Raw genomic sequence first — 23,721 nt, 5'->3', positions numbered from 1 at the left:
ACTGATGAAAAGCCTCTCTATAAACTTCAGTTTAGAGAACAGCATCAAAAAGGGGCTTTTAATGGACGTGTGTTTGCAATTCTCTCTCAATAATATAGTAATCTCAACAGATTTAATAATTTCCATTTATTGAAAATAAATGCCAAGGAAAAGTTGAAATAACTTCTTCCCAATAGGAAGTCAAAATCATGTGGCAATTTTCTATTACAATTATATATATATTTTTAAAATTGCTAAAAACATTTATTAACTATTTGCAAATTCCCTGAAAACCACACTTTTATTAGGTCTGCAATAATCCTCTGTTTACATGTGACAGCTTCTCAGTGTCATAATGGAAGTTGTATTCACAACAGCAGAGACTTATCCAATAGCGTAGGTCTGAGAGGATAATTTTGTCATAAATGTGTTCAAGGCTTGTAAAGTAGAGTGACAGTTGTTCATTCTAGATCAGTTGCAGTCTGATTTGCTTACAAAATATTGTGATGAAGTGGACAAGCCCCACACAAGACCAGGGGAGGAAAGTAAAAACAATTTCCCCTGGAGACAGAGGCTGAAGCCAGTCCTGCTCTACTGCCTAGCTAGTAGTATCAAACCTAGAGGAAGTGCCTTCTGGATGGAGGGGGGCGGAAATGAAGGATAATGCTTCTAAGTTCTGCTACAGTGACGATCTTTGGCCTGAGGCAAAGAAAACCTGGTGTCTCAGCTGAGCATCCAAACCTTGGTAGATTGCATGGACCAAACTTTTTACCATCTTCGCGTTCCTTTGCAAATAAAGTCAAGCTCCCGGAAGAGGCTTTACTTTGATCCATGCTCATACAGAGAATGTGGATTAAAAGCCACATTTCATTCAAACACTTAGGGTTTCCTAATATATCTTTAGTAAAATCAAGAACATTTGTCAGGTGTTTTAGTATAAGTGTTAACTTTAGGATATTTTCTTCTTGTTATTTATTAACTAAAAGTGTAATAGTCAATTATGTAAGCAGGAATATCTACCCAACACATGAACCTACTCATTCTTGTCTTCACCATAACATTCTGCCTTTCGCTGAATTGGGGCTAAGTGAGTCCTAGACAAAAAAAAATAAAAAAATCTGAAGATGTGTAGCCACTTCTCCACTTGTTCAAAGTGCTGAGTGAGTGAATTCTGGGAAACTCTGTATGCTGCAGTATGGCATATACGTTTTAAATGATAATTTATACACAAACAATATTTGAAAATAAACATGACTTAATATGGACAAGACTGAGGTGGTGATGATTGTGCGGAGCAACCAGATTATTTATCTGAGATTTGTCCATCTTTGTAACATTTGCAGCTTGAGGGTTCCGTTAGTGTGACAGAATGTACCTGTGTTCACACCCTCATACTATTGTAATAATCTTTGTACAAAGTATGCTTTTCGAAGTATCATTTGAAAACCTCATAATTCATTAGTCAATATTGTCCTGATAAAACGTACGTGGCAACATCACATTTGAAGTTATAAGAGACCACTGCATGGTCTTCTTAACAATGTTCCAAACTCAGGTTGGCGAATAGGTCTGTCTCAAAAAAAGGAATGTGTGTTCTGCTCAATTTGCATTTAAGCAGTAAACAGAGTCATCAAGCAGGAAGGGAAACAAAAGAAGCTCCAATAGGTGAGGAAAAAGCAGCAGGGAACATCCTTTCCTATATTTATTTATATTTATTTCCCCATGTTTATTCCTCCCCCTCCCACCGATCCTCACACCTTCTTGTCGACTGCTCCAAATGGACCATTTTGATTACCACTACAAAAAGTTTTTTTCTCTCCTGCTGGTAATAGCTCACCTTAACTGATCACTCTCGTTAGAGTGTATATGGTAACACCATTGTTTCATGTTCTCTGTGTGTATATCCTACTGTCTTTTCCACTGCATGCATCCGATGAAGTGGGCTGTAGCCCACAAAAGCTTATGCTCAAATAAATTTGTTAGTCTCTAAGGTGCCACAAGTACTCCTGTCCCTTTCCTATAGACATTCTGACTCCTGAATCTCAGCTGGAAATGTTTCCCAAGTGGTTGGATGACAGTATCAAAAGGAAGGATAAAAACCCCAATGAACCCCTCCCTCTTTCTCTTGCTGTCCTTTGATTCATGCACCAGAAGGGACAAAGGAAGCAGCCACTGAACTGGAGAAGGGATTCTGACCTAACAAGTTTGATCAGTCAGACTACTGAGAGCATGTGGTGAGAAAAACTTTGTTTTGAATTTAACATAGATTGTTAAGTTAGGCACCAGTTGTGTTTTATCTTTATTTTTCTTATAATCATTTCTGACTTAAAACTACTCACTTAAAATCTCGCTCTTTGTGGTTAAATAAACTTGTTTTATAATCCAGTGTGTTTAAACTAAACTGTCTGAGAAACTCCATTTGGGGTAACAAGGTGTGTGCATAATATTTCTATGAAAGAAATATGGACCTTACATGAATTTGTATTGTCCGGGAGAGGGCTGGGCAATACAAGACATATTTTTTTGGGGGAAATCTAAGACTAGCAGTATGTTGGTGTCATCCTGCTGTATAACCTTGACTGAAGAGCCAATGTGTGGCTGGTTGGCTGCAGCACACACACAGACACAGCTGGGAGTGATTTAAATACTGGAGGCTGTTTGTGAGCAGTCCAGGCTGGAGGCTACAGAAGTAAAGTATTGTAACTTGAACCCCAGGTTAGAGGGCTGGGGTGACATAGCTACTCAAGAGTCTGGATTGTACCCTGGATATGTCAGTTAGATATGCTGATCAAATAGTAACAACTGCCAAGATAGCTTTATTTTCATCTGAACCTGGTCCTTGAATATGAATCTCTCTTTGTGATCCACATCTTTGTTACCTCCAAACTGGATTACAGAAACGTGTTCTGCAGAGGCCTATGCTTGAAAACGGAGGTGGTGCAGAGTACAACAATGAAGATTTTTAACTGCATTATCATAGCATGAACACATGGTACCAGTGCTTTGGGATCTACACTGGCTGCAAACAGCCTTCCAGGTGGAGCTTAAACTATTGGTTTCGACCTATAACATCTTGAACATCCTTAGTGCCCATCCATCCTGAGGGCTTGCCTCCCCTCCCTGAGTTGGTATTAGCAGAAACACTAAAGTTGGGGACTCTTTTGTGAAGGAGCTGGTGGCAGAGCATTCTCTCCAAAGGCCCCTTGACTTTGTAAGTCCCACCATCCCATTGGGCTGAAATAAAACAAAAGTATCATCCCTTCAGGACATGCTTCTACATCCAACCTTTTGATCATTCAACTGCAGATATGTCTGTGAGCTGGAGCTGGCAATTTGATTCGGTTAATAACATTTTTGCTACCTGGTAGTTGTATGTATTGCTGTGAGATTTTATTTTAATTTATTTTTAATTTTTGCAATTTGCCTGTAAATCATTGCAATGGCACATAGTGGCCTCATCTTGTATCTCTCTATGAAGAAGTGCAGTGGCCTACGGACATGGACAAGAGAAACATGAAGACCATACATAGTTTAGAGATTCTCTGAGTAAGATACAGAATGGGATCCCATCTGTTGTGTTGTTGCAACAGTTAAATAAAAGTATTTAACTGAAGCCTGTTACCTCCTACTTCCATACTAGTAACAGAAAACAAAGTTCTTCATTTTAGCATTAAATCCCTGGTACAATAAAAGACCTGAGTAAACTGATATATTTTGCACTGCATTTCAAATGTCATAAAAGCCAGCCTTTGGCAGATTGCAGAGAGTCATGAGTCAAGGACCATCAGCTAATACTACTGTGTTCCTATAACTGGAGTTTAACTTTTGGATAGAAGCTGGTTTCAGTTTTTTGTCAAAATTTCACTTGGACCAACATTTTCCAGCTAGCTCTACTCTTTACACAGACAGAAGCAGCTTGCCACTTAAAGCACAATTACTATGACTGTCTCAGACACCTCTAGATACCAATGTAGGGTCCTTCTAGGACTTCACATATGATCACCAACACCTTGAGCAATCAAGAAGCAAATATAGACCTCCAATCTGAGGTCTTATGTACTTACATCCAGTTGATTTTACTGATGAGAGCAGCTATAATCTATAGTAATTAATATTGTATTTCTATAAACACACTGGTAATGGTTAGTTGATTTTTTTTTAATTCTCCCCTTGATTCATTTTGGTAGAATAATAAATAAATTTTAATAGTAAAATATCTTACACTTCAGTTCCTGTTGTTTTATATAGAATCAATATGAAAACAGATAAGTTAAGTAAACAGAGCTCCATAAGACACAATATGACCAAAACAAACTGTTCTGAAGTAGAGTTATTTTATGCAGATGAGATTTAAGAGCCTCTCAGGAAATCAACAGATAGGGGGAAAAAAAGATGAGAACCTGGACAATATCCAATCCCTCTGCACAATCTGAAAGGCAACTGGATTCTTTTTTAAAAGGTTGAAGGAAGGAAACTTGCAGGGATATTTCCTCCTCCCATTTTTGCAATCATATTTCTGCTCCAATCCCCTCTACATCCCACAACATCAGCCTTCTCTGCTATACCATGCCCTACCTATAGAAAATGTTCTTGTATTGGATTGTGTATGGAAATCGAAATACAGAGAGTCAGAGTCCTGCAGCTAACCTGTAACTCATTTTTTTACTCTTAATCCATTCTTCCTTTCTAAAGGCTTCAATTCCCTGACCTCTCACTCATTTTCTACCTCAAACCCTTCATCTTTTTCCTTCTCCTCCCATTTAACATCGCATCACCTTACTTTTCCAACCCTTCAATTTTCTTGTGAGTGAAATGGTCTGTAGCTTTTCTGCTTTTAAGAAAATTATCATCATCTTCATCCTTTTGATTTCAAGGTTTACATCCTGGCTACATATAGTGCAAAGGTGTACATTTCTACCAAGCTAGCAAGTCTAGTAGTTAATTTAACTGCAGCATAAAGGCAGAGTATGTTATCTTTTCTTTAATATGAATAAGAATTAAGTTACCAATATCATATCAGAACGTTTGCTGTTTACTTTGTCCTTATGTGTGTTAATAGATAGAAGAATAAGGTATCCCATTTTTAAATAACATATCCATTCTTATATTAAGTATTACATGTGAACAAATAATTATATTCTTTTATTATTGGCATTTCACCTCTTATTTTAACTCAAACCCCTTTCTTCCCTTTATATTTAACATATGTTTAAGTATTAAAAGTATACAACATAAACATGAAATGCTTTAATCTACCAGTGATTTCACATGTCCAATAAGAAATCAGAATTGCCATAGGAACCAGGCTCAAATTACTTGACTAGTATAATGTGTTCTCAGATCAACTCCTCTGACAAAAAATCTCAGCAACATTTTGTTGTCAGTCTCCATATATTCTATTAAAAATGGATTAATATAGACTTGCAGGCTAGGGGATGCCCAAACCTGGAAACAAGTTTTTCTTATAGAATAATTCCTATTCTATTGACTAAATGTTGTGTGTTGTTTGAGGAAATGTTCTGGAAAAAATCAAGGATAGGTTGAATAAAAAGTATTTAAAATGCTGTTAAAATCAAAACTGTTGACAGCTTTCCATCTGTTCAACTTCCATTTTCAAATCAACATGAAAGTTTAGAGTGTGATGCACTTGAAATTGCAGATAAACTAAAATTTAGGATCAAGTATACATTTGCAACAAAGTATCACCCTCCCACCCCTGTATTATTGCAATCTAAAAATTTAACCCCCCCCCCCCCCCCCCCACACACACACTACTTACTTGCTTTGTTTTTCCATGCTGGCTACCCTGAGACTTTCCCAACGAGAATTAAGCAGATTCATTTGTTCTTGGATTTCATTTTCTTCATCATCTGAAAGCTTCCCAACTGTTATAAGTTGACTCCCCACTTGCAAAACATTACCAACACGACCCTGGTGAGCTGTTAATTCCATCATAAAGCCCTGAAAATAAAAGAAAAGTAAATCTTAACTAAGATTACAAGGAAGAGGGATACTTTGTAGAAATATCTTCAATTCCACATATTTTCAACAACAAATTAAGTTGGTTTAAAAATTCATTTTAACTTTGTAACCCAATGTAAAAATAAACACCTTCACCTTGTGTAAGAGGCAAGGTCTCCAGTGCTAAATTTAAAGCCTCCAAACCCAAATGGAAAAGGAAAGAACAGGTACTGACAATAGTGCCGGTGACATTTTTATAATTTTGATTTTAATGTACCATACAAAAAGATGAACAACAATTAATAGATGATGAAGCAGTGTTTGCACTGGTTTCTCAGTCTCTGTGGTTCACATATACCTCGTGGGTGTGAAACTGCTCTTTGACTTCTTCTACATCACTGGATACATCTCCTTGTGCTTGTAATGCATCTTCAGTAGAGAGAAGCCATGTGAGTACTTCTTCTAAAGCTGTTTGGTAGCTGTCCAGGTCCACTTCTACCTCCATCAGTGAACTGCCAAATGACCTGTCTTCAGGAGTGTCCAAATACTGATCAAAAATAAAAATAAGAATTTTGGCATTAAGCAGAGGCTAATTGCACAAACAGCTACATTCGATGAATAAATAGAATGCCTTCCTCTTAATTCTGTAGAACAATCCTCTTTTTTACATAAGAAACTTTGATAAATGGAGGATCTGGTGCAGTGTAAAGGTGACTATTTGAAGTCAATAAAGTAAGGTCTATGAAAAAAATCAGCTACATTCAGAAACAGACTAAAATTAATGTTTTGTCCTAGAGCTCATGTTTTTCTACATTTAGAAGAGTTATTACACATGACATCAAAAGTTAAAGTTACACGTATGGTGTATTCTTCAGTCAGTATTTTAAACAGAAGTACAAATGAAAAAAACTATCACCCGTCATTCAAGCTCTTTAGAATGACAGAAATATATTTAATTTCTATAGCATCTTGCATAACTACACCATCCTAAATGGTTTACATAGCAGTGAACTGCATGTTGGTATTGCATCACCAGCATGCAGAGAAACTGAGGCAAATGCAATATTAAACACTTTAAATATTGTTTTTAATATATGCAATGGTGGGTTAGACTAATCTGCAGAGTATCATTTATCCAAGATCACGTTATAAAGTTCACACAAGTCACCAGACCAAAAAAAAAAAATCCAGGAAAAAGTATCCACTACTATTATTATTCACTTCCCCTCTAGGGCCACCCACACATCTGCTCTCAGTCCAGTGCCATTTACAAGCAAATACTTCATGCCACCATGCTGCAGGATACAGAAAGAGCTAACAGTAGTAAGCAACATTAAGTAGTCATTGTCCCTTTCACCCACTCCACTGGAGAAACTGTTATGAGACCAAGGTAAGAAATAAGGGGCTTGCTGAAGATGGTTTCACCTAATTAGTGAACAAGCTGTAGAGAAGGAAAAAGTAAATCTGATAGCAAATTAGGAGAATAATGATTTGTGTTCATCTTGCTTTTATCATGAAGGATTCCAAAGGTCTTAAAAACTGATAGAGTACTATATAGTAATCACTTCTACTGACATGCAGACATCTATGGCAGCAATAAGAGATAGGAACTGCTTAAACTATGCACAGTGGTTTCGGATTGAAAGTGATGGCTTCCATATCCAACTGAAATTAAAGGGGGGATTTAAAGTAGACAGAATGCAATTACTCAGATTGAAATTTGGCAGCTCCACCCTCAGAAAAAGTGCCAAAGGATCTTCACAGAGAACAAGTGGTTAATGTAACTTTGGCATTACATCCCAGCCAAAAAAAGACAGCACCAATAATAAGCTGCCAATATTTTATGAAGAGGATCCCACAAACATTTTCCTCAGTAATGTATGAAAACCCTATGTTTCAGAGGCATATGTCCAGCAAGAAAGCAGAGGCAAACAACTGATTAGTTTGTTTTCCAACTTCAACAAAATACTGTCTCATAACAAAGGAAAGAGGTAACAAATAAGTATCCAAACAATTCCAGCTACCAACTAGCTCTGATAGTGCTTATCTTATACATATCAAGATATCACATCCCAAGTTAAAATGATGCAGGAAGGGAAGAATACAAATCTTTGTTTGCAGTAATGAGTCTCTATGAAAAGAGATCATGTATCATCATTATTATATCAGCAGTTACTCTCCTTCTCCTTCTGTGAAAATGTGGAATATTCCCATCTCACCTGTGAAGCATTAGAGAAATATATCAAATTCTAGTGAAATGGAGGAGAGAGACTAAGAGGTCAAAGGGTTAGTTACAACATACTGGACAAGTTTCCCATCTGACAACTCTTCCCTCCATAGATCCAAAATGAATTATTTTCTGAGCTGTGTTAAAAGGGCAGAATTTAAAATGCACTGTCAACTCTTACTCCACTGAAAGGATATTTTTGAAAGCAAAGTGCTCCTAGTCATTTTGATCAAACTTCTTAATTCTCTCAGTTTCCCATAAATATCTCATGAAACAGTAAATATTGACTTTGATTTCAGGGTCAATAGGTGATCTGCATATAGTACAGTCAAAGCAAAATGACAGCTCCAGCCACACACACAACCCAAAAGATAACTGAACCACACTCAAAACTCAACATAAAGAGTAAGGTAATATCTTTTACTGCATCAACTTCTGATGGTGAAAGTGACAAGCTTTCCAACTACACAGAGCTATTTTTCAGGACTGGGAAAGGTACTCAGAAGGAACAGAGACTTTAGCATAAGTAGTTAGCACATATTCTAAGGGGCAATTCAAGCTGAAGTGGCCCACTAGCACCCTCATAGATTTCCACAACAACAACTTCAGCCACCACCACCACCTGTCAATTAAACTCTCTCTGGAACACTACTACAAACAAACTTCCTGGACATCATGATCAGCTTCAACTATGGAATCCTACAGACAACTATATACATAAAAACCAATGCATCACCACACCTGACTTCATCAATCCAGAAACCAACCCAAACATTCCAAGAAATTTGCTATCTATAGCCAGGCACTCATACCACAGAATGAGTGCCTCCATTTCTCCAAAGAGAAAGTCCAGAATATACACCTTAACACCCTCAAAACTGCCTTCATCAAACAAGGACACTTCAGCAGAGAAGTACCTTGCCGCATGGAACAGGTCACTCAAATACCCCAAGAGAATCTGCTCAATACAAAAATAAAACCCCCTCCCCTACCACACCCCCCTAGTTGTCACCTACCACCCCACACTGGAACTCATATGGGGTATCAAACAACTAAAACCCATATTCAATGGGGATCTCAACCTGAAAAATCTTTCCTGAACCCCACAATGTGATGGGAATAAATAAATGAAATGGAACTTGAGAAGTAACACTGTAACACATTATACCTTAAAATGTTTATAACACTTAGGGCCAGGAAGGTGGGAAACGGTGAAAGAACATGGGCTTATTTGAATGTTGTTGTTTTTTTAATCCTATTTAAATAGAAAGCTTGTATCCAAACCCACCATACTGTAATTTCTATTTTGTTAGAAAAAATATCTGAAGTAAATAAGCAAGCTTTTCTTTACAGAACAGGACATGCCCCCACCATTTCAACTGACTGATTCTGTTTTTGGATGCACACCCTTTAGAGAGATGTCACAGGGTAAGCACAAATGAAAAATGACTATAATGAAATACTATAGTGCTGGGTGTGGAATTCCCCCCCAAAATACAGTCAAATGAAATCCTTACTAAACGAAGCAGAAATATTGTACGAATCAGAGTCTTTAACATTTGCAATTCATCAGGATTCAGACCCACCACAAGAGATTCAAACTCTCAAAGACTCTCTGATGAATCCAAACTGACTAGGGGCCTATTTCTAAATACTTAATTTTGAACAGTCTCCTTAGAGTCAAAGGATTTTAAATTACATAGTATATCAATGTACTATCCCAGCTCTCCCCATTTTTGTGTTTAAAAAGGAGGGACAAAAACAACATTACTTGCCAGTTTCATTCTATGCTCAATGGGAAAGAAAAGAGCAACAATGTTGGGAACAGGAATGGAGAGGTGTTACAAAACTCTGACTTTTATGACTAGCCACAGCTGATGGATCTAGTATGGAAATTATTAAACCCTAAAAAAAATGCTTTAAGTTTAGTGACAGTGAATTTCTTCAGTCAAAAATCAACATTCACATATTCTGAGAGCAGTTTCTATTCTCCATCTGTGCATCTTTAAGCTCTCTGAATGTACCAGTTAAGTTTGTATCTGGACTGAATAACACATCGATCTGAATTTGAAAGCTGCCCCTGGGACATGTTATTTTTTTATTTCAATTAAACACCGCTTTCCTAGCACAATCAAAAGTTATGAATTATAATGAAAAGTTACCAATCCTCACTGGGTAAAATTATTTTTCCATACTTTTATAGAAGCATAAAAATGTAAAAGATATAAGTAATTAGCTCTATAATTACCTATTTTATTGAACAGTACCATGCCCCAAGGTCAACTTTCAAATACATTATAAGTATTTACTTTTATGCCTTTGTGAATATATTATAGCAACTCAAACACTTCGCAAGATAGTTTTTTGAGGATATACTGTATTTCATCTTTTGTCACTTGTACAAAAATGAAAAAAAATTACTTTTATCCATTGATGCCCATTATTATTACTCTTCACTCACCAAAATTTAACTCTGATGATCAGTATCTCTCATATCTCACATTGGAGAAAGTGCATGATGGTGGGAGGTAATATAAGAATGTCACAAACAGTTTACAAATACCGACTAGTAAATTTGAATTCCTCCAACATGATTCATTTAAAAAACAACAGTTTTGGTTGACCCTCAAGTTACTGGCAGACTAGCCAGCCAAACATCCATAGTTGGGTTTGCTCAGACAAAGTAGAGCAACTATCTCTTTAATAAATTCTTTTCTTTTCTATTAAGGACTTGTTTGGTCTTTCCTTGGGTGGATTCTCAGGGAAAGAGAAGGGGGAGGTATCCCTCTGTAGTTAGATCCCGGTATCTCTCCTAGGAAAAGGGAGGGGGGAGGAAGCAGGGGGAATGGTTTATTTCTCCTGGGTGTAAGAACTCCATGGATTTGGGGCTCTTGGAATCCCCTAGGATTTTGGGGAAGGACTGTGTCTCAATCCACATATCTGATTGAGTGGTGGCAGCTTACTAGATCTAAACTAGGATTTTCAGGGGATGAGTCAGTGACCACGCTGACCCCTCCTTCATTTTTGCAGAAGTTTCCCCCTCCCCCAGCCATAAAGCCCTGCTCTCATCATTTGGCCAGCCAGCCAAATTCCCGCCCCCCACCCCTCAGGTGTGCTGTGGTCATTAGGAGAAAAAACAGGGGTGGGCACCCCAACAAAGTCAAAGCATTTTGGAACAAAGCATTTCTTTAAAATGGTTATATTACACATACTATTTTAAAAGTAAAAAAAAAAAAGATGGATCCTGAAAATATAAATATATTGGCACAGGGGATGGGAGGTAGATTTTCTTTCATGGAGAATTTTGAAGTTTTGGGGTTTAATTTGTTAGTCAAAATGAAACCAAATTTCAAGATCTCGATCTTTTGCACAAAGGATTTTCCCTTCTCTCCTCAGCTCTGTTCTTCTGCACAGAAAGCCCTGAAGTACCTCCCAAACTGACTGGTAACATAATACAGTGGAATGAAATCTGATATATTTAGAGGCTGATCCTGTCTCTGTTGCAGGAAATTAACTTCAGTGGGTCTCTGCGTAGGCAAACAGGTCCACCCACCTGCAGTTCATTGCAGGAAATGGGTTTATGAGCATGTTGAGAGTTCAGCTGTTTCAACATTATCTGTGCAGGGTTCCTGTATGTTTCAGGGGAACTTAAGTTATGGAACAAAACAAAAGCGCAAGAAAACCAAATAAAATAAATAAGAACAGATAATGTTTATGGGAATGTGTGAAAGGGATATTTATCTCAACAGTTTTCTCTAGTTTAGGAATTTATCGAAACCAGTTATTGTATTTTATTACATTCTATTATATCCTCACATATTCTACTCCTCCCTTCCCTTGAATATGCCAACTGCTGCTGTTTCTTTCCTGTAATCCCTTCGGACACATTCCCAAAACTTGGGCTGCAGCCCGAGCCCTTAAGTCTACATTGCAATTAGACAGCTTCATTGTCCGAGCACTGTGAGCCCAAGTCAGCTGGCACGGGCCAGCTTCAAGTTTTTTAATTGCAAGGTAGACATCTCTGAGGTTTCATTCACCAAAGTGACACCCACACATCATGCAAAGTATGGAACAGAGACTAGCTGAGCACCGCCAGTACTCTCACTAGCTATAGCAGAGACTGGGAGTGGACTGCAAGGGGTTTATAAAAATAATTGCTTGAAAAGCAAAAAGCAAGAGGGAGGGATAAAGGGAGTGAGGAAGATCAAAATGGAAAAAAAAGTAAAATAAATAAATAAAATTAGAACAAGAAATTAAGAAGCCCAAAGGTACTCGACAATCAGAAGTAACAAAAACACAAAAATAAACTAAATATTACAAAAAAATTAAACACCGGGTTAAAAAAACCAAACAATTCTACACCATAAAAGGAACCAAAGTTATTGAATCTGATATGGGACAGATGAACCATGGGTCAGAATTTATGAACCAGAGCTCTATACAAAAGAGAATATTAAAAAGAGAGTGAAAGAGTGTTTCTCTAGTTTCATTTTCTAAAAATTAATCATTAATTAACTCATCCCAAAGGAACCAAAAACCAGAAAACTTTTGTTGTCAAAAGAAGCTAGCATTTTTGGTTTCCTCTGAAGTAGACATTACTGGAGTTGAAGTTGCTGTCAGAGAATGCATCTGATGAAGTGAGTTTTAGCCCACTAAAGCTTATGTCCAAATAAGTCTTTTAGTCTCTAAGGTGCCACAAGGACTCCTCGTTGTTTTTGCTGATACAGACTAACACGGCTACTCCTCTGAAACCTGTCAGAGAATTCTTTGTTTGTTTTAATTTTAACCAAACCTGGCAAGAACAGCTTCAACCCAGCTGGGAGTACTTCAAAAGGTAGAGAAGCAGATTCTGGGACTTAGTCAGGAATCAAAAATACTTTTTAGTCAGCTTTTTATTCTTTATTAATTTAAATAAATGTAAATTCTAAAATGCATAAATATCTTTAAGAAATGGATATTTTAAAACTGATTCTTCTCCAAATAGCTCTCAAACATAACCTGGTTATTAATTTTAAACAAAATTAAAATCTGTAAGTAGAATATCTATTAAAAGTAATAAATAAGATAATGCACAATAGGATCTATAGGCAGGTTATATACCTACCACCAGAGAACTCATGCAGTTACCTATATAAGCATTGCATTTTTACTGAGAGAAATGTTATATGAGGGATAGCAGACTCAAAGATCATATTCATTCCTCTTTCTCTACAGACGCACAGACAAAACGGAAAAATCCACTGAAATTGTCGGTATTTTTGCCAAACAAGCCCTACAGGATTCAGAATCAAATCCACAGAAGGAAAGATAGAATAGTAAAAGAGGAGAAAAGTTACACAGTAAACCACAGTTTTATTTTGTAGGGAGTTTAGTGCTCCTGTTTATGTGATAAGGATGCAATTGTTATAAATTCCATGTATACCAATTATAAAATACATATGTCATCTTGATTTCCCCATCTCTCCCAGTCACTTTGCAGCAACTTTGATGTCATAACAGAGACTATTCTCTCTTTTCTACCACAATTTGTATCTGGTTCTCTCTTTATATTACCTTCCTCCCCATCTCTACCACCAAATTCCTGGTGCTTGCCACTGCATCGCTTGCCTTTGACTATAGCAACCATCTTGCTGACTCTAGCATTGTGTCCCTTATGTCTGTCTCTTCTCCAATAAACTGCTGATGCCTATCAACTCCCCTCCCTCTCCCACCAAGTCCCTCCAACAGCTTCTCAGTTTCAGCAGTAAGACATTCAGGCATGTTATTCAGCTTTAAGGATTTTCATAGTTCTACTCCTGTGTATAACTTATTTTCCTACCACCTCCTTTCTAGAGACTATGTGCTGCTGAAGTAGGCGGTTTTGTTTCCTTCTGCAAGCAGCTCTGTGCCTGGAAAATTCTTCTTGAATCTGTCGGCCTGCTACCTCAATCTCCTCCTCAAAATTCCTTTTTAAGATTATTTCAGTCCACCTTTCATTGATGACCCCTTAACCTAGTCTTCATGCTGCATTCTACCCACTTATCCTGATAGAGGGAAGAAAAATGCTGGAAACCGTATGGTTTGCTATAGTGCTCATCATTCCTGTATCTAAATTTGGTCTGGAAGTCCATAATGGATTAGAGGGACTTTCCAGTCTTTCTCCCTTTCTTGAATGTTCTGTCTGGTGTAGCGTGTGAATATTATTTATCATTCTGGTGACAGTGGAAACATTTATCAAAGAGAAAGACCTAGCAGAATGTCTCATCTCCTCTGGAAGTTTAACAATGAAGTCTTGTCACTCAGGAATGCCACTGGAGCCCAGATTTGTTACCTTCCTGGACAAAGCTGTGTTTTTCCCCCATGAGAAAACACAGGATGTGGAGGATGTGTTCTGTAGCATGTAGGGATGGACTGTTTAGATATGGAGATATTATATCTTACGATGGTGGGTAAATATAAATGTCAGAGTTGGGAGAGAATTTTATTTAATTTATAATGTTTATAATGTTTGTTTTGAATTTTATAAATGTACCTATACATTATACTAAACACGTCTTATTGTAACATTCATCCTCACATTATTTGTCATACTCAGTGGTGTCAAGGACCTGATACTGAAGGCTTTCTCCACAAAGAACTCCCATGGATGGGAATGGGTGTTCTGCATTAAGAGGACCTGTAACATTATAAGATTCTTCAGTCAGGGACATGGCACTTGACAGACAAGTCTGTAAGCAGCAACTACATGTACGAAAATGTTTTCCAGCAGAATAGATTTTACTAGTGACACATTCAGCATATAAAAAGAACCAAATGACAGCTAACAATAGGCATATCTACAAGATCTAGTTCCTATAACTTCTGATAAACAGAACTAGCAAAATTATCTTCTATAGTGCCATCTGTTGACTCTTATTAATATGACAGGAACCATTTAAAAAAATATCTTAAAAAGCTTAGATTTAAGAACTTGATTCACCCTCTAAGCATCCAAAGAAGGCACTCAAATCTCCTAAAATTTGCCTTTTATATTAACCAAGGAACCCATAAAAACAGATAAAATAAAATAGAATACACTGAAAAAAACCTACACTATATTTTTTTCAAACGGGGAGGATGGAACAAAGTTTTAAAGAAGTAAATATTTTTTTCTGCTTTTCCCTGAAGGGCTGGTATTGCTTTCCATTAATGCCTCACTAAAACCCAGCTATCACAATATATTTTCAGTACAGGTAGAGAAGACCAGGGAGACCAAAAACTTATTTTATTCTCTATAGCCCTAAGCAACACACTGTCAACAGTCTTCAATGAAAACAAGATGCAACACACAGTGATATGCCGGCTGTAATATTGTAATACAAAATGATGGTAACTGCAGAGTCCCCAGATAGTCATAGATGACCAAGCCATAGAGTTTAAGGCCAGAAGGGCCATTAGATCAAGTTTGGCCTCCTGCATATCACAGGCCATCAGCACCATCCAGCACCCGCACACTAAACCCAACAACTGAAATTAGACCAAAGTTATAGCCCATAGATTAGACTAGACTATTATGTGCCTCAGGCAGAGAATAAGAGGGACTGGGGTGCATCAGTGCCCAAGGCCCCTGCAACGGCAAGGAAATGGTTAAGTGAGATATACCCAGATAATCCTGGCAAGTGACCCTCACCCACATACTGCAGAGGAAGGCAAAAATCCCTAAGGTCACTGCCAATTCCTTCCTGACCCCATATAGGGTGATGAGTTAGACCCTGAGGATATCAGCAAGAACCAGCCAGCCAGGCACTTGAGAGAGAGAAACAACACTCCATGCACATCAAAGCTCCGGCCTTCCCTGTTCAATGTCCCATCTCCAGCCATGGCCATTGCTGATATTTCAAAGGAAGGAGACTAAAAAAACAACCACCCAAGATATTGCTTCTATATAGGTATTTATATATATTTGTAAATAGGAGGATTTTTAAAAACAACTTCAGTCTTGCCAAACCCTATGATATTATGTGACAAGACTTTCTTCTAACAATGAATTGTATTAGAATATCAAAAATTGTATTGCCCTCTACCTAAAGCCTTTCCCACTTCCCTCCTGACTTGCTTCTGGATATCGAGTTGAAGACCCAGTCTCACAATCCCACTATTATTAAAAAAAAACTTCCAGGGAAATATGTTTTCTAACATGCAAACACCCTTTGCTTTTAAAAAAAGAAAGTTAACTTTGCTATTATGTAAGACACCAAAATTCAAGGATTTACATGAAAAAATTGATACACCAACTGCTTCATGTTGTTTGGCCAGGACGTTTCCTTTCAGATGGAGACTTAACCACAATGATCCAGGTGTGCCATGTCCTGATTGGGTTACTGGAATACACTCTACATGAGGCTGCCTAAGGACTATGGAGAAATTTCAGCTGCTGCAGAATGTAGCCACCAAATTTCAGGGAACACAGTGCAGATCACAGATGTAATAATGTCCTCTGTTTCCAGATCCAGTTTAAGCTTTCAGTTTTAATCTTTCATGTACGAAATCATTTGAAGTCGGGACACATCTCTTCTTGGGCAATTTGGTGAAAATCAGTCAGCAGATATGTTCAAGCTAACAGGGAAGAGCAGGAGAAATGGCATTTTCAATGAGGGGTCTTAACTTTCAAATTTTCTTTCTTTGTTGGATCTCAAGAGCCTTCATTTATTGACCTATTGACCTAGAAGGCTTTTCCAGGCTTTCTCTGGGAGGGAAGACTGAATGGATGGGCAGGAATGGTAAGGAGGGTTTTTTGTTAGCAATTGAATAATCTATTCACATAGACATTTTTAAGTACATGAATGTATTAATAATTTTGTAGATGTTTCTAAAGCCCTGGATAAGCACATTTTAAATAAATTAATCTAAAATTCTCTCTGAGGCCCATATATCCTTCATGCAGATTATTAATTATTATTATTATTTTGACAGAAGGGAGGGGGATCTAAGGGCTTTAGTCCCATGCTCCAGCAGGCACTACCTAGGCAGGGTAGGCTGTACGTGTCTTGTGGCTTTAGAACTTCTGAAGACTATTGTATGTGGCTTGGAGGATCAGTAAGTTTGGCCACTCTTAGCATAGTGTTCAAGACAAATAGCCTACAGAAAATACCAAAATGTCTCCAGTTTACCCACATAGAGGCTCTACGTCCCCTAATATGGCTCCTGCAGAAGCTGTGCTACCAAAGGCTACATCTCAGTTTCCATTACCTTTCACATTACTGAAGGGGAACCCCAAGTAAAGTGAGTTTGACAGAGTCAACATAAACTTACTCAGGAATTTACCTGAAGGCTTGTGAAATGACAGTGCTGAAGACAGCAACCATCTCCAATCCCATATGCCAAGCCTGAACCATGCAGGATTAATTAAGAAGAGTTGGGGAAAAGAGAATGGTGCCATTCTTCTAGACCCGTGTGTTTTCATCCCCATCTGCAGAACCAAATGATTACTGGAGTGATAGTTCAGTGGTTAATGTGCTAGCCTGGGTTATGGATTAAATTCCCTGCTGCATCATCAGTTTTTTGAGGGACCTTGGGCAATTAATCTCTCTGTGCTTCAGTTCCCAATCTTACAGATGGGAATAATATTTTCATACCTCTCAGAGCTGTTGCAAGGATAAATGCATTAAAGATTGTGAGGTATTGAGATACTACAGTGTGAGAGGCCATACATCTAAGCTGGATCTACAGTTCTCTACAGAGACTCTCTACAGTCAGTTCTCTACTGACTACATCTCTGTATGGCACACAAAAATGATGTTAAAAGGATACTGTTATGGTTGCAAAGCAAAGCTAGGAAATGCCAGAACTAAATGTGCATGTGAAAACTTTATTTGATTCCCTTGCACGTGTGCATCATGATACAGTCTTCAATTACATGATCACACTTTTTCCACAGGACCCCTGCCAGCATACCGAGTGCGTAGTACTCACTTAATGAGCAGCTATTCAGCATTTTGTTTTCTCTTCATTGTTCAGTATGGGGCCCTAGGCTTTATTTACTGTGCACTATTTCGACAATGCTCAAGGACAGAATTATTCTTTACTTTTTGGCCTTTTCTATGGTGATCATTGTTTTTGTATCTGAGTACTTCAAATTAATGATTTTTTACAACACCTCTGTGAGAGGAGCAAGTATTAATTATCTTCATTATACAGATAAGGAAATGGGGCAGAGAGAGATTAAGGTCAAAGGTATCCATTAATTTTGTGTGCCTGGTTTGAGACTCCTAAAACTTAATTTTTCAGAACACTTAGATAGGAATTATATAGCACTTCATATGTTCAAAGCACAGTTCACATTGATTTCAATTCCAGCTGAGAGTTCTCAGCACTTCTGAGAATCAGACCTAGTGTCTCAGGTCAGGCACCCTGAAAAGTTTGGTTTAAGTGATTTGCCCAGCATCACACAAAACTCTCTTGTACAGAAAAAGAGAGAGAATCCAGTTCTCCAGGGCTGCATTCAACTGCCCTGGAAATAATTTTTTCCTCTTCCTGCAATCCCCTGCTTCATTCACAAAACACTTTCTAGCTTCTGCAACAAATCAGACCAAATTCCTACAGATAACACCCTCCTTTCATTATATAACCCTGATTCATCCTAAAAGCAGGTTCATCCTGTTCATTGAATAAGGCAAAGATCCTGGGAAAAAATATAGTACGCAATTAACTACTATATCATAATCCACATGCAGAAGACACTCAAATTAAGGTTGAACTTTCTTCTCCAGACTGCATGGCCCCAGAAAGGGGATTACACAGAGCATAGAAGAGAAGTTCTTCCTGATCTCAGTTCAGGTGCCCAGATCCGAACCTGGCATAGCTGCAGCAGCCCAGAGCTGCAAATGCAGGAAAAGTGCTGCTTATCACTGAATTAAATATACCTAGTGTGGACAGAATCTTTGGGGAATTTAGCTGCTACAATCTAATAAGTCTCTACTGAGCATGTAGAAACTCATTTTTTCTCCCCAGAGGCTTATAACTTGGCCAACTTTGTACAAATCTGTGCAAACACCACATTCCTGACAGAAATGACCTCCTGCCCCTTGCCAAATATCAAATCCTTGTTCCAAAGCAAGGAGGTACCGGAAAGATTTGTTTATTAATTTGTGCAAAAAACAAAACAAAAAACAAACAGGCAAACATCAGGCATGGAAAATTTCAGCCCAAACAGGTAAAAGTTTGGCAAAGTTAAAAAAGCCTGAAAATATGGTTATATAATGGAAAGTATTGAACATCCTTAAAAATAGGCAATGATACCAAGCCCACCTATAATAATGGATTTTTTCCCCTAGGGCATTTTCAGGATAGGTGCTTTTCACATTGGCAGAATTTCTTCCCTTATCTCTGAAGAGTTGATACATCCCACAGGACCTTATCAAATACTGCTATCAATTTTTCTTAATTATAGGTCACTGGCCACTGCCAAAGGTAGGGTGCAGTACCTACCTTAATGAACTAATGGTCCTACTTGCTAAGGCAAACTATATGCTCCAGTGTACAAAAAAAGCAGACATGAGGATGAAAAGGCAGGATGCTAAGGTGGAATGACTACTTAACTGTAATTGCACTGGAGGAAAATAAACAAAGAGAAACCATAATGGCCTGAGCAAAGAAAAGATATTGATTTCAGTGTAAAGGAATATTTGTAGGATGAGGCAATAAGTAACCAAGTATTAAAAGGTTATATAAAATCCCCAATGCTGAAAAGGGTCCATATATATTTGAATAGTTAAGATTTTATTTTTGTCCTGCGATATGGTTGAGATAAGGGATGACTGACTCGAGAGAAAAGTAACGAGTGAGAGAGATGCATATATACAGCTTCATTTTTTATTTAGATTCACCACAGTGTACTCTGGAGGATTTTCTGCTTCAAAGGAATTGATTTGAAGATGAAAGGACCAACATTCTAGCTTCTTCTGCTGCAGCAGCAGTGAGCACTGTATTAATTTGAACTGAATCTGTCAAGGCCAGAGGAATTTGTAATGCATGTTAGATAAATATATTCTTCTCATATTATAAATATACTGGGTCTATGCTTCAAGCATCTTTTCTTTATTTCATAAATAAAAAGCCACTAAATAAGTATTGATGGGGGTGGAAATCCAATGAAGCCACCTAAGCTGAAAACCGTAAGTGCAAAGTGAGCTGAAATGAATGGTATGCAGATTAAAAACTGTATTAAATTTTCAAAGTCAAAGATTTTTTCAATGTTTTACTCATATGTATACTGGGATGTTTTTGTACCAAAGATGGACTTTAAAACAGATTAAAAGTTTATTATTTTCTCATGCTTAATTGAATTTGTAAAGTATTAGAAATAAAAGATGTTACTGAAGGATAAGGATGCAAATTTTAAATATAGCAGTAAAGTTTAGATACTTACATGGAACAATCCAGTTAATTTCCTTCAAAATAATCACGGTTGGTTTATTTTTGTAAGTTGCTGAGCATTTGCAGATCACATGGACCTCCATGGGATATGTGGGTGCTCACCAGGTTTGCAAATAAGGCAGTCGGTCTTAAATGAGTTAGAATAGTTTGAATAAGCATAATTAAGAAGTCTGATCAATCAGGTCACTACCACTAAACATTCCCTTATTAATTTATATTTGATGGTTGTACACTATATTATTTACAGTAACAGAGTGTCTTGGTGAAGGAGAGTTGCTGATGGAGGAAGGAAATATCAATGTTAAATGTTTAGCAAAAATATCCAGGAGTCTAATGTAATTAGTTAAGTTATTTAGGCCTGGTATACACTAGGACTTTAATTCGAATTTAGCAGCGTTAATTCGAATTAACCGTGCACCCGTCCACACCAGGAAGCCATTTAATTCTACCTAGAGGGCTCTTTAGTTCGAATTCGGTACTCCACCCCGACGAGGGGAGTAGGGCTAAATTCGACATGGCTATGTCGAATTAGGCTAGGTGTGGATGCAAATCGAACTTACTAGCTCCGGGAGCTATCCCACACTGCACCACTCTGTTGACGCTCTGGACAGCAGTCCGAGCTCAGATGTTCTGATCAGCCATACAGGAAAAGCACCGGGAAAATTTGAATTCCTTTTCCTGTCTGGCCAGTTTGAATCTCATTTCCTGTGTGGACGTCGTGGCGAGCTCAGCAGCACTGGCAGCGATGCAGAGCTCTCCAGCAGAGGAGTCCATGCAATCTCAGAGTAGAAAGAGGGCCCCAGCATGGACTGACCGGGAAGTCTTGGATCTGATCGCTGTGTGGGGCGATGAGTCTGTCTGTGCTTTCAGGAGCTGCGCTCCAAAAAACGGAATGCAAAGACCTACGAGAAGGTCTCCAAAGCCATGGCACTCAGAGGATACAGCCGGGATGCAACGCAGTGCCGCGTGAAAATCAAGGACCTGAGACAAGGCTACCAAAAAATCAAAGCGGCAAACGGACGCTCCGGAGCCCAGCCCCAGACATGCCGCTTCTACGAGGCACTGCATGCCATTCTCGGTGGGTCTGCCACCACTGCCCCACCAGTGACCGTGGACTCTGAGGATGGGATAGTGTCGAGGGGCAGTTTCTCGGCGATGTTCGCCGATGGGGAAGATGAGGAAGGGTTTGTGGAGGACGAGGCAGGCGACAGCGGTTACAATACTGCTTTCCCCGACAGCCAGGATCTCTTCATCACCCTCACAGAGATCCCCTACCAACCCTCCCCGGCCGTTAACCCGGACTCCAAATCAGGGGAAGGATCAGTCGGTAAGTGCTATAAACATGTAAACATTTATTTTTTAACAAAACAGGAATAAAAACTATATAAAAAGAAGGTCCTATATATAGGGATCGAACAAAACTCCTCTTGGGACAGTTCTATGAAGCTCTCTGAGAGGTACTCGAAAAGCCTCCGCAGGAGGTTCCTGGGGAGAGGTGCCTTGTTGGGTGCTCCGTGGAAGCACACTCTTCCGCGCCAGGCCATCCTGAGGTATAATGGGAGCATCGCCTCGACCAGCATGGCAGCATAGGGCCCTGGTCTGTGCAGGGATTCATGCAGCATGCGCTCTCTGTTTCTCCTGGAGACCCCCTTCAGGGTGATCTCGCTCGGCGACTGCTGCATCTAATTAGGGGAATTACTTTAATGTTACTATTGTGAATGCTTGACTTTTCCTTTGCATAACAATGATCGTCGTTTAACAGCCACGTGTTGTAGGCTGCAGAGGAAAAGCATACAGGGATCTTTCCCGGGGACAGCCGCGAGGGGCTGGAACAGGGTCAGACTTTATGCTTTCCAGATTGCCTGGAGCAGGAGGGCACTGCTATCCATTAACTGTTAAGCAGCCTAAAGTTTACGGCTTACCAGGCCTGGCTGCTACACGGATTCTGCTGTCCTGCCCCGCTTGCCGATCTCCAGTGCAAGACCCCAGGCAATGAAAGCGAATGCCGAAAATTCGAACTTGTCCTGAGAGCACATGAGATTAGGTGCCCTGTATGGTCTTGTTCACAGAAACTGAGTAGACTGTGTTCAGTGTTCGCAAACATGTATCTTTGGAAGGAAATCACTTCCTTTTTCCCATCACACAGCTGCGGCTCTTTCCCGAACTGCCCCGGCATCCCCCTCACAGAGGCTGGCGCAGATTAGGCGGCGAAAGAAAAAGACTCGGGACGAGATGTTCGCTGAACTGATGGCCTGCTCCAGAGCCGAGGCGGCCCAGCAGAGCCAGTGGAGGGAGACCCTCTCTCAGCAGCAGTGCTCACACAGCGAACGGGAGGACAGGTGGCGGCAGGAAGACCAGCAGGCGACTCAAACGCTGTTTGGACTAATGAGGGAGCAAACGGACACGCTCCGGCGTCTTGTGGATGTTCTGCAGGACCGCAGGCAGGAGCAGAGAGCCCCCCTGAACTGTATCTGCAACCGCCCTCCCCCGCCACAAAGTCCTGTCCCCCCCTCACCCAAAATCACAAGAAGGAGGGGCGCTAGGGGCCGTGAAAACTGTCACTCCACCCCAGCAGAGCGCTCATGTACCAAACAGCTCTCATTCCCTAAAGTATGAGAATTGCTTGCCTTCCTGGCTCACCCGATCCCAAATCCCAGTTTCATCCCCCAGCTGTGTAGTTGAGTATTAAAAATAGTTTGCTGTTCATTACTGTTTCCGTCATGTTTCTTTGCAGAAGACTTTGTGTGAAGGGGGGGGAGGGGTTTGTTAATTGCATAGGACAGCCACCATTAACAGGGTACAGACATGGGGGCAGGATCAACAGCAGGTCACACACAGAATGCAGTCACTAGGCACCCGGGTCACTCTGGGAGGTGTCTGCTGCCCCAGCTCAGTCTGGGAGGTGTATGTTGCCCCAGGGTCCGAGCGCCTGGCATCCACAAATGGCAAGGCAGGCTGCCCTTACCATGCCCTTCCACCCTAGCCATGAACCTCTCCGATGCCCTGAGCCCCAGCCAGAGCCATCATCCCCCCACACCTACTCACCCTTCCCACACACCCCTCACCCCTTCCTGCAAACCCACCCCTTCCTGCACACCCTCCGGTAACCGTCCTCCCCCCAGAGACCGCTGTAGGAGCAGGAGCCTGTCAGTCCTCGAGTG

At 39.5% G+C, this 23,721-nt stretch overlaps 1 protein-coding gene across 13 annotated transcripts in view; it reads right to left on the bottom strand.

Moving 5' to 3' along the window:
* The window catches only part of DMD (dystrophin), a 2,044,659-nt gene that overhangs the window by 1,305,818 nt on the left and 715,120 nt on the right, over positions 1 to 23,721 (bottom strand). For all 13 annotated transcript variants that reach the window (XM_044996713.1, XM_044997415.1, XM_045002732.1 and 10 more), the window contains 2 exons: positions 6,299 to 6,487; positions 5,759 to 5,940 (listed from right to left, as the gene is read on the bottom strand). In XM_044996713.1, the coding sequence (XP_044852648.1) occupies positions 5,759 to 5,940; positions 6,299 to 6,487 (371 nt within the window). The remainder of the gene's footprint in view (positions 1 to 5,758; positions 5,941 to 6,298; positions 6,488 to 23,721) is intronic.

The sequence above is a fragment of the Mauremys mutica genome, chromosome 1, assembly GCF_020497125.1.
Source record: "Mauremys mutica isolate MM-2020 ecotype Southern chromosome 1, ASM2049712v1, whole genome shotgun sequence".
NCBI classification, from domain to species: Eukaryota; Metazoa; Chordata; order Testudines; family Geoemydidae; genus Mauremys; species Mauremys mutica.
The sequence above is the reverse complement of the archived record's forward strand: the minus strand, read 5'-3'. Positions and strand labels throughout refer to the sequence as shown.